Here is a 15,398-nt window from a genome sequence, read left to right on the forward strand (position 1 = left end):
ACAATGATAAACACAGTCTACGCAGCACGTATGGTCTCACACTGCCCTCTACTGGCATCCAACATAATACTGCACCTAATTCTGGAAGTGAAATGCATTTTGCCATTAAAACAAAAATACTTCATAAATACCAAACTTAAAACAAACATGTGATCATACATTTGTGTATGTCACAGTTAATATACTCTGGAAAGTCACGTGTCATTTCAGCACCAGGTACAGTTTCATTAGGCTGTGAATATCTTAGAGGTCACAATAGGTAATTTTACACAGTTAATCTTAAAAAAAAAAAAAGGTCACAATGAAATGGCTTCTATAGCAACTAACATAGTCACATATTGATACAGTCAAGATCACTGAATTTAGCAATATTCAAATACACTAGTCAAAACATATTTATACTTGATGCAACACACTGCATTAGAAAGCTGCCTGAGATTAGATACGTGTCTGTACAGATGTGACCCGTGAGCTAAAAAATAGAGCCCATTTTCATTCAGATATCTTAAAAAAAAGCCATGGCATTTTTTTTTTAATTGTCAATATTAAGCCTAATTTAAAAGCATAATTTTTGCCTCATTCCCAACACACTAGCATTACATGGTTGGATACTAGTGAGTTCACTCTGGCTTTAAAAAAAACTGAGCCTGAGAGAGAGGTCCAACTGGAATGAATACATTTGACTTTTCCTCATTTGTGATTGGAACTTTAAAGTCTGTATATTTTCATAGTTTTTCAAAGTCTGTCAGCTGCTTATATGATCACTGTTTTCATAGTTTTTCAAAGTCTGTCAGCTGCTTATATGATCACTGAAACAGTTTTTGGTCTCTAAAACATCCCTTCATATCGCTTTCATTGTAAGTAATGGAGGACAAAATCCCCCAAACAGTCCATGTTCTGCAAAATAGTTTCCAAGGTTGATCTAAAATTATTCTTTGTGTTACTATCTCACCACCACAGCTTAACTCAAGGGAAACACAAAGAGGGAACATACCAATTATACTATAACTTGTTTAGAAGACCTGGACCTTGCTGCAGCCCTCTCAAGCATCCTTTAGCTCACTGGACAGCATGTATATAAACATGCAAGGAGCAAATCAGCTTCTCTAAGTGGTTCAGTTCAGCAGTTCAGTGGATATGTTTGGGATGAAGGTTTCTGTAGCAGAGGTTATATGGATCAATAATATGTAAGCATGCTTTATATTCTGTGCCTTCATTGTAAATAAAGCATGAGTGAGTGTTTAGTGTTTTAAACCTTCCTTGCTAGACTACATGGCAATATAGTAGTTTAGCAGACGGGACCTCTCTTATATGCAACAGCAGCTGAGTTGTAGCTACGACAGGGAATATGTAGTCAGATCTGAGACACACCTCTTGTTTTGTTCAGATCTCCAGCTGTTCTAACAGTCAGTGGTCAGAGAGTCATCTGATAAAATACAGTGCAAAGGTACATTCCAAAGTTTATTCAATTATTATAAGGCTTTATCAGATCAAATTGTTCATTCATCATTTCAGTAATATATCGTTCAAAGTCTTTTCACATGTTTCCAGCAACTATTTTCCAACATATTTCATGTGTTTTGTAAGAAAACACGGAATTGCCTTTACACGGACTTTAAGTTTAAGAGTTGTTGTTGTGAGCGTGTGTCTTTTTACACAACTGTGACCTCTGCTGTCAAAAGGCTGAACTACAACTACAGACATAATCTGTATTCTTGTCCTCCCAAAACCTAAAGGTAGATTAAAAACTTAAAATCTTTGTAGAGGTCTAAGCTATAACCTTCAACAACAATCTCAAGTTAATAGTGTAGGGATGTAAATGGAATGTATAAAGAAAAAAAGTTTATTATTTTAGATTAGACATTGTTTACTCAGCAGCAGAACATTTTTCGCTACAACGCCTCTCTGACCACTGACTGTTTGGACAGATAGAGATCTGAGTAAAACAAGGAACTTTAGACGGCCCCAGGCTTTCCCCCTTTCTCTAAACATCATTCGTGCACCGAGGTGGTTTATACATAAAAGGGAATTTTACACAGGATGCACTATGTTAGTATATCTGATGCTGTAATGACGTCCTGTGTACAGTATATTTATCTCATAACTGCACATAGTAAGTACAAACCCTTACTAGGGCCACAGAGGATGCAGCCTATCCCAGCTGGCATTGCCCAAGAGGCGGGGTACATCCTGGACAAGTCACCAAATCGTCACAGGGCTGACACATAGAAGAAGCCAACCATTCACCCTCATAACCACATTCATGGCCTATTAGTGTCTTATAGCTAGTATGAATAAGAGGAATGGTTGTAGCACTACAACAAGCAAGGGGTTGTGAATGCCTGTCCTTTTACACAACACTGACGAACTGATGTTAGAATGAAACAAGGGGTTTATTATATATTTTACCGGCTTATCTGACCACTGACTGTTTGGAAAACAAGTAACTTCAGAGGGGCTACCCTGACCCTTCACTGATGTGGGGCACAGAGGGGTGATAGAGACTTCTCTGTAGCTGCCCCCACCCTCTGGAAGTCTCTCCCCAAACACATCCGTGACTGTACCTGTACGTGACTTTTTAAAATCACTTTTCATGTTTAGCTTAGTCTAATGTGTTTTTAGTGTATTGTTTGGACATTTTGCTGCTTCGATGTCTTTATGTTGTCACCATGTAAAGTGTCTGAGTATCTAGACAAGTTTAAAAATGATCATTATATTATATTAGCTTATTATTATTATTATTATTATTATTATTATTATTATTGGTAGTAGTAGTAGTATCATTATGTTGCCCGGGTGGACAAAGTTCCAGATGATATTAATGTTATCCTCTAATGTTTCTCTAAACCAGCGGTCCCCAACCACCGGGTCGCGACCCGGTACCGGTCCGCGAGACATTCCGAACCGGGTCGTGACATTGGGGGGAAATTAAATTTTTTTTTTTTTTTCCAAAAAAAAAAAAAAAAGGAAAGAGAGAGAGAGAGAGAGATGTAAATAAAAAATGGGTTAATTTTTCATGTTAGATAAGCCTATGCGGGGACTTACTACTTCATCCACAGTTGGTAGGAGAAGAAGAAAATATTACTTAATACTTAATATTTTCTTCTTCTCCTACCAACTGTAGATAGAGTAGTAAGTCCCCCTCTATTATAGTCCCAGTCTAAGTCGAGCGGTCTTTTATTTTGGTCCGCATCAAAATTGTTAAGCGTTGACCGGTCCACAGTTAGGAAAAGGTTGGGGACCACTGCTCTAAACCACACATACCCAAGTCTAAAGGCCTTAAAGTACAATAAACATTTGAAGTATTTTCATAATAATAATAATTTTAAATATTTTATCTGCTAAAGCCTTATATTAACTTAATAAACTTTGGAATTAATTTTTGCACTGGAGGAGGAGCCAGAATCTGTTAATACCTGGTATAAATGGTTTTAATGGATTTTGTATAGTATGATCGTTTTCTTAAAAAAATGTGAGCCTATCCTTTAAAACTGTTTTAGATTTAAACAATCACTTTCCTTTCCTTAAAAAAACAAACAAACATAACAAAAAAAACAATGATTAGTGTTTGTTATCATTTGGCTGTCCTCCACGTCCTGTTATGGGAGCACCACAGGAAAACATTAAGCTGTACATTGGTCCAGTCCTCTGGGAAACAAGGTCTACTTTGAACTCATATCAGTACAGCAGAGGTTACAGTCACTATACCAAACAGTTAAGATTGCAATTTGGTGCCACCCAGATTTAGACAGTTAAAAACATTGCAGTGATGTTATGAAGTTACGAATACTATGAAGTCAGTACCCTGTTACCAATTAAATACCTTTTTATTTTCATCCCACAGCTTCAGCAGGGTGGGTTTGGAATGACTTATACAGGGCGGCTCATGCAATGACTCATGCAGACACCACAAATGACGTAAATTACAACTCTCTGTAAACACATATTACGTCTCTGTCTGGACTAGAGTAACTTTCTAAGCAGCAGTCCACACAGCAGGTGCACACGCCACTTAGCTGTCAGTTCAGGTGTCAGGTCAGCTGCAGCTTAAGCCAGACGCTCCATAATCTTCATTACAGTAAATCAGCGCGACACATTTACAGTGGGTCATCCATATTCAAACTGTGCACTCTGCACTGCTGGGTAAAACAAAACTGTCAAAAGTGTGTTGAAACCTCAGGTGAAAAGAGCTGACACAACTTGTGGTATTTGACTTTATACCACAACAAGTCATTGCTGTTTTGAAAAGTAAATACTTTGCTAACCTGAGGATGATAAGCAATCCTCACAAACCAACATAGAAACAGCAGGGTTCGGTTACAAACATATCAAGATGACTGTTTAATGTAGATGTGTAATCTGGGTGTTCATCTAAAATAAAACTGCTGAAGAATTCTCATGAATTTCTGGCTGGTATTTCTAACAGGAATCATGGATGATGGCTGCAGATACACAGTAAAAAGCTGTGTTGTTATTTCCTCTCTTCCGGTAAACAAGATGTGCTCAGTTGTTCGTCATTAGCAGGGTGGAGACTTTAGATCCAGGAATAAGACAGATTAAACAAAAGATCCTTAGCGTTGTCGTTTGTCTGTGATCAGACTACACGTGGTTTACTGTCTAATGAAAGCATGACCTACTCAGGAGGAATAAATGACTTTCTTGAAACCACTTACAAGTGGATTCCTTCTAAACATTGCTATGAGTCTTCTGTTATATAGTAATATTTTTACTGAGCCACAGAGGATTATTCATACGGTAAATTACTATATGAGTGCTCTTTTTCATGAGTAAAGAAAAAAAAATCACAACATAAGATAAGATACATTTTACTGATTGCACATTAATTCATTCATTCATTCATTCACATACATCCATATACATTCATGGATATTAAACAAAGAGATACAGGATTGTAAGTAATAAGGATCAAACTGTATTATAATACTAATATTAGTATTATGAATAAATATATAAATAAGAAGAAAAAGAAAAGATAAAAGCTGCATATAAATAAAATGAAGGAGAAGCAGGTTAAAACTTAAGAATAGGAGTATAACTTAGATTATTCCACCTTTATCTTCCCTTTTGGTCTCATCGTTTATGTATTTTCATCTACATTCTTTTTTTATTTCATAGTCACTCAGATTTCCAAGCAATCTTTATGCAAAAATATATGTTTTTTTTTTTTCTGAAATGATACAGACATATTACAAGTATAAAAAAACACTATGAAGGAAATAAAGATTTAATAATAAAATATAACTCACGCTTGTACCAAAATGTTATTTAAACAATAAATATTTTTAGATTAGTAATCTTTCAAAAAGCAATTTCTTATTTAAAGTGAGACAAAGTAACTTGTGAAACACTGCCTGGTCTATAATGGACATTATTTAGCCAGTTCTGTGACTTTTCTCTCCCTTTACTACTGTAGAGCTATATTTTAGCATTTAGCATCGTCCCTATATTTGTCTCTAGTGGAAAGAGTGGCTACTGTTTAAGTTAAGTTACATGGTCTTGCTTTAATAGAAATAGAAAAGTGACTCATAAAACTTCAATCACCGACAAATGTCTGACAAACTATCACCTGGAATGTGGTGCTAATAGTGCAGTTAATATTGTGTTTTTCAAAGGTGCAAGGTGCTTATTATTTCAGAGGCTCATCACCTCTCTGACCACCGACTGTGACAACAGCTGCAGTGTTAAGGCTGCTCCCAGACACGCCTGTGAATAACTAAGCTAGGTGTGTGGTTGTATTCCCTGATAGGCCCCAGCTGTGTGAGACGTTGCCACCTGCATCATCCCTTTTTTCGGAGACGAGGAGGATCCAGATTGGAGCGGCATCTGGTCTATCCATCCAATCCACTGGATCCAGTTTGAAGAATCAAACATTGAAGTTTTTTTTGTTTTTTTGTGTTGAGCTTGCCTCTGTTGTACTGAATTATCATGTTTCGTTGAGATATTTTGTTGCTACCTGGAGACTGGGCCAGATGTAGTTAATTTTACTGAGTGCATACAGGTAGATATGTTTTATTTAGAAGCACTTGGTTTAGGTGTGCCGCTTCTCTCTGTTTATGGTTGTTTAATAATAGCTCGATAGTGAGTTTTTGATTTAGATTTCCTTTAGATAGCAGAGACTCTGATTGTTGTTAAGAACAGCATCCGCTCGCCTAGTTTCCCTTCTAGGTTAACTCACTTCCTTTTGTTGTATATTAATTACGCCAAATTCCTTCTTTGTTTTACTAAATACAAATGATTTTATGTAACTTCCTTTCACTTCACCAAGCTTTGATAAAATTTGAGAAAAACTAGGAACTTCCGAGGGTCCTTGGCAAGGTGCCTCAACTTTCTTGTACAAACAGTCTGTCTTTTGTGCACAGAGGAGGAGGCACAGAGGAATTTCACACAGGAGCACAACATTTTCGTGATCTCTAATGGACCAAAGGGCTGCTCTCATGCAATGATGATCACATCTTAATGGTGTGATTTGGTTTGAGGGTTACAGTCTTTCAGAATGAGCCCTTGTTACCATCAAATGAATTCCTTCAGAGTACCTCTTACACCCTCCCATTGTTTTAGTCGTCCAAAAAAAAGCCAAGATACACTACCTCAATGAAACAGCTGATTCGTCAAGACCAATACGCCTCTTTAGATCAATTGTGGTGCTCTGTGCTTGACCGGTTGTGCTGGTTTCTCCTTTCATCACACTGACCTCTTCCTGTTTTGGCTTCTCTTCTAAAAATAAACATGGCCAGAGCTTGTTCTTGTAGAATACCTTTTTGTGGCAGCTATGTGGTCTTTTTTTTTTCTGCAAGCTTGGATTTCCTGTATACTGCCTGTGTCCTGGCCGGATGAGCAAAGCCAAAGCAAGAAAGTGCTGATCTTAAATAGCTATCTGAATATCCCCATAACTGCTACAGTCAGTCCAAGGCTAATACGTATTTGCGGCACAACAGCTGATCCATCATTCATTCTGTTATCCATTGAATTTGGGATCTTTTGCTCCTCGAGTCGATACTTTTTCACCTCTTTTGAGTAGCTTTTCTCTTCGGAAACACACTCGTAGTTGCCGTAGTTCTCTTGTGCCATGGCAGGGATGAGGTGAAGGCAATTAGACTGCATTTGCAGACATGGGCTTTCCTGACCTCCATGCTTCCAGGTGTAGACAGCATGGTAAGAGTTTATAGGACAGGACAGATAGAAAGGGACATCCAGTGGGACCGAGTAAACTGTCCTCCCATCCTCTGGTGTTGGTAAAACTGTCTCCCGTTTTTTCCGGTTTACTGATCCAATAGATAGAAAGACAGAATAGAGATGTGACGAAAATATTTTGAGCCCTTAGCAAGTGTGTAGTATAACTGTGTCATTAATAGTTACCTGTAGGGCACACACTTATTTCCCCAGTCATGATATTTTGAATTCCTCCACTGTGAACAAAAAACAAATTCCAGTGTAAGCAGAGAAAAACTATTTCAATATGATTGACTGTAATTTCTTGTAATATGTAAAGGCTCTATGAAAGAATCTTTGTATGAATGCTGTCCCCACTTACGGGACAGTTGGGGTGCATCCGGACTCCGTCCAGGAACAGTACGGGTCTCGGGCCAGAACACATTCTTCGCAGGATTTGTTGTACTCTTTACATCTCTGGAGGTCCACTATAGAGATCTTCTCTGAAAAACCCACCACTAATTTTTTCTGAGCAAAGAGAGACAGAGACATAACTTCATTATGATCCATCAAACATTATTTTGGCTCCTTTGATGCAGCACAACAAACTGTAATATAAAAATATCAATTAGTGCACCTTTAGGATAATAAAGTGAGAGAAATCAAATGTCTCTGATGTAAAAGAAAACTAGTTTTCACCTCATGGCAGAGGCTGAGAAACACCACTGATGGGGTTAGTAATGAGCTATACCTTTTTGGAGTCCAGTTTCATTGATTGTATGGTAGAGTGGCTGGAAAGTTGTGTTTCAGAGATGATGAAAGGTTCAGACCCAGCCTCTAACACTTTATGGATCTTCCCAGAATCTGTTGGAACAAGAGACAAACAGATATTTGAAACATTTTTATTTTAGGACTGATAGTGCACATTTTTAGCCCATTGTTCCTAGTAGAGATTAGTGACAAGATACATTTGACAGCAAGCCAGATGGGAACACAATGTAAGAATAGCAAAACAGGGAACAACCACATGTGGTGAACCATGTAATTGTTTCCAACTAGGACATACCAGTGGATAGAAGTAGGATGTTATACATATGATGGTCAGCTGCCTGGACTCGATCCACAGCTATCTTGGTGTAGTTGTTGCTACTGATATAAAATGGAGCTCTATAATCCATGGAGGGAACCCAGTCAGTCATTTCTGGGTAATCCTTCACAACATTGATAGTCTCCAGTGGCAGGCCTTTGCTGTTTTTTACACACTGAAAAATATGTGGACATGTTTTTTTTTTAAGTTAAAAGCAGCCTGCATCCGAGTAGGAAAAAAAGGATAACCTGAATGTTTGTGGGACACTCAGATATACAAAATGGGAAGCCATTAAAGATGTATAAAAACAAGTCAAACATTTTCTCAAGTTGCTAAATAGTAGGCAAGGCATGGGTGGTTTTCTTTACATAACATAGCGACAAGGCAACTAAAACTGTGAGCTACAACAAGAGGAAATCCTGCAAATCTGTGTTTGGAGGGCCCCTCTAGTTCCTCAGCAACAGGGCTGGACTGATCTCGTGTATTGACAGACACACATTTTCCATGTTCCACCCATGTGTTTAATATGCCTGATGTGTCATGTGCAGTGGAATAACATCTATAAATGTTTGAATGTATAAGAGAGTTGGAAGCAAATAAATCCCTTAGAGGAAGTATTAGTCTCTGCACAGAAACACCACAACAAAACAAATCCTTACCGCTCCTGGCCTTGGTTTGGGGATGTTGTTGTTGTAACCCTTGTAGGTTGAATTCTCAAATATTTCTTCAATTTGTGCTATTGAATAAATGCACACTGCTGTGGAGTTCCTAGAAGAGAAATAAGATAAGTAAAGTTAGCACAAAAACGTTAATCTGCATGTTAGTTATTGCTTCTACCATAGTAGTGATTAGAGTTATGATTTCGTCCCGTTGCCTCATTCTGTTTGTCTGTGTAGAAGATCATTTTTGGCACAGTGTACTGGAGAACTACATAACTTCCAACAGATTGGCCAAATGGGTGTGGTACTGGCAGTGATGACCAGATTCATCAGTCAAACTTTGTGTATCTGACTGGAAAAAATGTGAAACCCTCCATTTTACATATAAATATTCCATTCCCAGTTCAAAAATAAAAAGTAAATAGATTCATATAGCAGCTTTCTAGTCTTCTGAACAGTCAAGGTGCTTTTACACTACATACCACATTTACCCGTTCAGCACTAGCTACCGTACAAATCAGAAAGAAACTAAATAATTCACACACCAATGGCACTGCCCTCAGGAGCAGTTGGGGGTTCAGTATCTTGCATACAATGCAGACTGGAGGAGCCAGGGATTGAACCACCAATCTTCTGATTAATGGATGACCTGCTATGCCGCCCTGCCAACTTTTCAGAGGCTTGGTTGGGGCGGACAGCTCCCTTGGTAATATAGCTTGACACATAACAAGGGACAAAAGTGAGGATTGCCACGCCCTTGCTGTTTTGATTGCAACTATCCTGTTTTAAACATGAGTTCCCTGCTGGACCATTTACATTTTAAGTACGTAAAGTGCTATCATGAAAATGTGAGACTTAAAGGTAGTGAACACTCAATATATGGGTCTAATCGTGAAGACTGCGAAAATGAAAGAACTATTACAATAAGTAACCTCAGGAGCAGCATTTGAATTTAGTCTTTAGTTTAGATTAGTGACATGGCCAACCAACTCTGCTTGGTGTTTGTTATTCACACTAAAACACAGTGCTGTAGCATTCAAGCTCACTTGAGCTCTCTCAAGACCACTTTTTGAAGTTTTTGGTCTTCAACTCAACTGTATTTTTACTCAGTCTTGTCTTGGTCTCGGACAAAGACGACTCTGGATTTATTGGACTGGACTGGTCAAGACCACAACTGTGGGGATATCACCAGTGTTTTCTTATTATTCACTTAATAATGTCAAATTAGTCCCACCACCATTTGATAATTAACTGAAAAGACTTTTACACTTGGTCCACAGACTGTAGTTATAGAGAAAACACCTGCATGGCACAGAAAACTAAAGAGAGGTCACCTCGACGTGACCTCTCTTTAGTTTTCTGTGCCATGAGCCAACAGGTGCAAAGTTCTTTCAACAAATTCAACTTAGTATTTTATGAAGCAGGTCATTAAAAAAATAAATGAATATGAACTAGATAACACCTCCTGCTTTAGTAACTCATTTCTAATTTTAAATTTTGGTCTTTGTTGCTACCCTCCTTTACATGCAGTGCTAGAACGTGACTTCCTATCATTCAGTTTCACCCGGTTAAGAACTTGCTCATGTTGCTGCTTAGTTGGTGAAAACAAAGGAAGTGAAAATGTCTAACCAGCTGCTTGTGAAAAGGGCATAGACTCTGGTGTCATGCCAATCCTCAGCGCCCATCACATAAATATCCTGAAGACGGTTGAAATACAATGACTCCTCTCGAAACCCACAGACAAGTCGGGCCTTGAGGAAAGTCGCCCACATGTTGGAGAAGAATCGTTTTGATCCGCCTTCATCTACCTGCAAAATGATGAACAATATGTTACACTGAGAAGATGCTCTTTCACTTTCCTTGCAAACTGAAATTTATATAGTATTATTTGAGTTATTTGATAGGACTATTGTTAAGTGAACCGTGATATCTGGAACAAAACACCTAACTGCTTTAAGGGCAGGCCTCGTTCCATACAGATCTCAAATAACAAAGATGCTAAAAAGAGTAGTATAGCAGGTTCTTAATCCTTGGTACAGGAGGTGGAAATGAGTCCAGCCTGCAACAGATGGTTGCATTACTACAATAATCTGGTTAAATACTTTAATTATTAATTAATTTAATTAGTCATTTTGCCTACTATATGTTTTTAGTTCCCTTTGTTTTATAGCACTGTGCAAGTAAATAATTAATGTCCTATCCTGTCATATTATCCATGAGCCAATATTAGTACATCAATATGCGACCTGCTCTCATCATACAACTATAAATAGTGGCTGGCCTTAACCATTGTTCCTGGAAGAAACAAAGACTCGAGTCAACATCAAACAGACCTGACATCAAACATCAAGCATCTATTTGAAGTCAAACAGCAGTTTGTTCTGCCCTCCTGGCAAAGGAGACACAGCAGCATTAACATTTAACTCTGCTGACGTGTCCCACAATTTCTGTTTAATATTAACTAAAAGAAGAAAGTAATTGTGTGCCACAATATCATGCTAAATCTATTGAATATATGGGCAACTGGGCAAACTTTATCTGCTGACGATGATCATGGGATGTGATCGAAAGCACCAGCGATTGAATGGACCTTTAGGTGCTTTTTTAACTGGTATAATATTTTTAATACCTCCCAAAGACCATGCTGGGAGCATTCATCCAATCAGACCAAAGCAGGTAAAACTGCGCCATCAGAGTTGATGGATAAATAATATTTATCTTAACATTAATAATGATTACTCAATAATGATTGGTATGGCTTGATCACTGAAGCTGAGCTTAAGAGGTTTGGGGCGGGATTTACTAGAGCAATCATGAGTGACCTGAGAGCTTCACTGTGTCCAGCGTACCTTACAAACTCTGGCAACCCTCGATATCCAGGGGTCTGCCTCTGGGTTGTTATCCGTGTTCTTTTCGCGAAAAAAGATGTAAATCTTCTCATCATCAGGGTTTTCTATCTGCTTCACCCAGGATGCAGAGATGAATGTCGGCTCTGTAAAAGGAGAATGTGTTTACGTTAGTCTCTGGTTACAGGACAGTGTCGTGTCAGCAGAGTTTATGTGATGAAAGCAAAACAAAAGATAATCAAGCTGTCAAGTGAAGTGTACAGAACAGCACGGGGTGCACAGTTTTAATACAGGATCAGCAGTGATATTTATGATTTTCATGACATCTCATTTCATTTGGTGTACTGTTGTGTGACAGTACTAATGGACTTACAGTATTCATCATAAATCATGAATTGCACCTACCTGAGACCCATTTGTCATACATCCAGACATTATTTCTGCTGCCAGCTTTCCTTCTGAACTGTAATGAACTTCCATCAGTGTGCAAAGGCGCTGCTGAATAAAGATCGCCCTCTAAAAATAGCGGAGGGATCAAAAGGATGTTCAATTATTGAGTATATTTATGTGAAAATGCACACCACACACTACTTGGTACAGTTACATAAGTCTGTACATACCTACTGTGAGAGTCAAGGAGTTCTGTGTATACAAGACTGGAGAGATGCCTGTCCCCTCCAGACTTGGTTTTATGTCATGAGAGTGATTGTTCACTGAAGAAAACTGTGGACCAGAAGTCAACATGATAGTATGAGAATTAGTTTAAGGGACCTGTGATGGAAAGATACCACCCTTAACCTAACACCCTTCTGAAACTACAAACAGGTTGCTAATTAAAGTTTAATAAGGACCACAGCCAAAAGACTCCATGCTTTAATCAGCTTTCCGTGCCTGTAAGGTTCACTAGCCACAAAAACTGCAGTATGTCACACAGATGTGACATTAAGTGCAGCACGGATTCAGTGATGTATGGAAACACTCACAAGCTTCCAACACTGTGGTCTGTGTCCATTTGTTCCGCAGACAAACAGACTGTGCTGGAACTTCTCGATCACAGTGATCACGTTTTCACAGGGGTCCTGCAACACAGAGGCTGTTTTACAAAGTGATCACACAGAACTGAGTTTATATTTTAATCAAATTTGTCAGGCAGTCATTTATGATCAGTCATCATTCTCACGTTACTAACCTCTTGACACTCTTGTTGCTCTGTTGTTTTCAGAGAAAAGTTCTGCAGACGACATAAATGGGTAGATAATAATCAACAATAAAGTTTTCACTTGAGGGTAGTTTCAAATGAGACATTGGGAATAGAAAACCGGTATTTCAAACAGTCCTTATCACCTCCTAACAAATAAAGAATGTTGGGACTAACAACCTCTCCCACCTCATTTTCTCACCATTTTTAACGATTGCATAATGTTTCACATAACTGGATGAGCTTAAGTTTCTCTCTCAGGTTTACTCTCTTCATCAATCTGTTTCACTCAAGATTATGTTCAGCTGCTCCAACCCATTAGTAAAATGAAGATCTACGTCCGTTTTACGGTCAGAACTGAGGTCACATTTACTCCAGTTTCTTGGAAAACAGCCAATAATCATTAGACCGTCATTGATTCTTTCTGAAGGTAATTGATTCAAATTAATGTTATTGCAGAAACTTCTGGACGTCATCAGGGTTTGTGTTCACTACCATAATGTCATGTATTAGAACTTATATTAGGTAGTTTGGTAGGACAGGAGAGCTGTATTTCAAATGTTGTTTTAAAAAGAGGAAAAGGGGAAACAAAAGGTATAAACATAAATGAAAATCATATTAGGCAAAGAAAGCATTTTTCCATTTAAATAAAAATGCATCACTACACAGCAAAAAGGGGGCTAGATTGGCTGTTTTGCTGTTAATCAGCAGCTCCTCCTGACTTCTAGCTTAGCTGGTTTTGAAAGGCCATTGTGTGTCTGCCATCTGCTACAGTACAGTGTATTATTGACATTATCAAGAGCCCAGCACCTCACAGATGTCACTGTCATCCTCTATGAGCCACACAGAAATCAAGCCTGGGTTGCAAACAGCAAAACTGCAGTTAAACAACAAAATACAAAATACAAACAAATCTGTTCAACACCCACCTCTATAATACGATTGTTATCCACATCAAATCTGAATACAAATTCAGTCCCTCCTACATACATCTCCCCAGAGGCTTCATGATAGAAGAACACACTGTGATTCTGGTATACTGGATATTCAAATCCGACACTGACCGCATCTGTGGGAGGAAGAAAGGTGATATTATATTTTCCACCTGGAGGATGTTGTTGAAAGTCTGACTGAGCTACGCCAATGACATCAAATCCATTTTAAAGGATTTGTGGACCATGAAGAATGAACTCGATGTTTCTAAAAGTCTGGACAATGAATACATCTAAAACATTTGTAAAATAAATTTAATCAAGTCGTGATGATGAAGAAATGTTACCTTCTTCAATGAGAACTCTAGGACTATCCTTAGATCCAAGAGTCGGTGTCTCCTTCAAACCAACACTAAGGACTAGTATATAATCCATAGCATGCCAAATATAAATGTTAAAAACACGCTTCATTGTGCGTCTGGTTGTGTCCGTTAATTCCGTGCATGTGAGCTGTGTGAACATTATTCTGAGTTAGCGCAGACGCTCCTCCTCCCAACCTGCGCAAGCGATCTGACTAATCCCGTGTGTTGCTGTAGTTTCAGGGACATCTGATCATGACAGATTGATGATAAATTAAATTAAACATTGAACAACAATACCTGTGTTATCACAGCTCCATTGTGTGATAGAGCGGTGTGTAAGGTGTGCAACAGCGGAGCTACAGAGAGGGAAGCAGGTTACTCTTAGGTGTTCAGACAACAAGGATTACACAGTGTAGGTTATAGTTTACAGTTAAATACCGGCTACGGGGTCTCAGCAGTCTCTCTGTGTTATTTCGACTGCAGTAAGAAGTGAAGCACGGTTAAAATGGGGCCCCGGAGGAAGGCATTTCCCATTATGTTTCCCACCACGGTCTAGAAACCGAGCAGAAAAGGTGTGGATGCATGAAGTAGAACTAATATGTGAACAGAAGAAACTACTTTAAAACTGTTAAACCATAAAAAACAGGTATAGACTTAATAATATGCCATCATGTAATACAGTAGTCGGAGCATTACTGATGTTAACACACAATAATAACAAAAATATATAGCACAAATGTGTCTTCCTAATTGGAAAATGACCTTTCCTTTTCAATTGTACAGTTTGGTTCAATAGGTATATATAAACATTAACACAAAGTGCTACATGTTTTTGTTTTTGTTTATTTTTATTTTTTTTGTGGCTTTTTAGCAAAGTTGTTCAATGACAAAATGTTTTTATTCCAGCACAGAAACTCTTTGTATTCTGTGAATTATGTGTACTAGCATGCCACATACAGGTGTTACACAGGGTCAGTCCTCAAGTCACTGTAGCAATATTGTTAAATCTAAGATTGTTATGGGGAAACTGACTTCTTCTCCTTGAGACACAAAGCAGCTGTATGCTCCTGTTTAGAAAAGCAGGCGCCATTCTCATTATAACTATGGTAGCCAAGGTCAGAGGATAGGACTATCTCACTCCCTA

General features: G+C 38.3%; 1 protein-coding gene across 2 annotated transcripts; it reads right to left on the minus strand.

The window, feature by feature from the left end:
- Positions 1-3,804: 3,804 nt before the first annotated feature.
- On the minus strand, positions 3,805-14,416 carry sema7a (semaphorin 7A (JohnMiltonHagen blood group)). Of its 2 annotated transcripts, none has more exons than XM_010737657.3 (14): positions 14,240-14,416; positions 13,890-14,029; positions 12,952-12,993; positions 12,746-12,841; positions 12,383-12,485; positions 12,168-12,278; positions 11,766-11,908; positions 10,546-10,724; positions 8,917-9,025; positions 8,237-8,432; positions 7,922-8,034; positions 7,553-7,698; positions 7,378-7,427; positions 3,805-7,289 (listed from the first exon to the last, which is right to left on the minus strand). In XM_010737657.3, the coding sequence occupies exons 1-14, from the start codon at positions 14,412-14,414 to the stop codon at positions 6,892-6,894; spliced, it is 2,001 nt and encodes a 666-aa protein (XP_010735959.3). In that variant the 5' UTR covers positions 14,415-14,416; the 3' UTR covers positions 3,805-6,891. The 2 variants fall into 2 exon arrangements, with proteins under 2 accessions (XP_010735959.3, XP_019127808.2); XM_019272263.2 differs by having other exon boundaries at positions 3,805-7,283; positions 14,240-14,415.
- Between the last annotated feature and the right edge of the window lie 982 nt (positions 14,417-15,398).

This window comes from Larimichthys crocea, chromosome XXI, assembly GCF_000972845.2.
Source record: "Larimichthys crocea isolate SSNF chromosome XXI, L_crocea_2.0, whole genome shotgun sequence".
In the NCBI taxonomy this organism is placed as follows: Eukaryota; Metazoa; Chordata; class Actinopteri; family Sciaenidae; genus Larimichthys; species Larimichthys crocea.

Bases quoted from the DNA above. Each gene is read 5' to 3' on its own strand.
- sema7a (XM_010737657.3), bottom strand. From the start codon at position 14,414: ATGTTCACACAGCTCACATGCACGGAATTAACGGACACAACCAGACGC. The intron at 12,486-12,745 runs GTGAGTGTTTCC...TCTGGTCCACAG, and splicing joins GACCACAGTGTTGGAAGCTT to TTTTCTTCAGTGAACAATCA. The intron at 7,699-7,921 runs GTATAGCTCATT...CTCTTTGCTCAG, and splicing joins TGAAACTGGACTCCAAAAAG to AAAAAATTAGTGGTGGGTTT.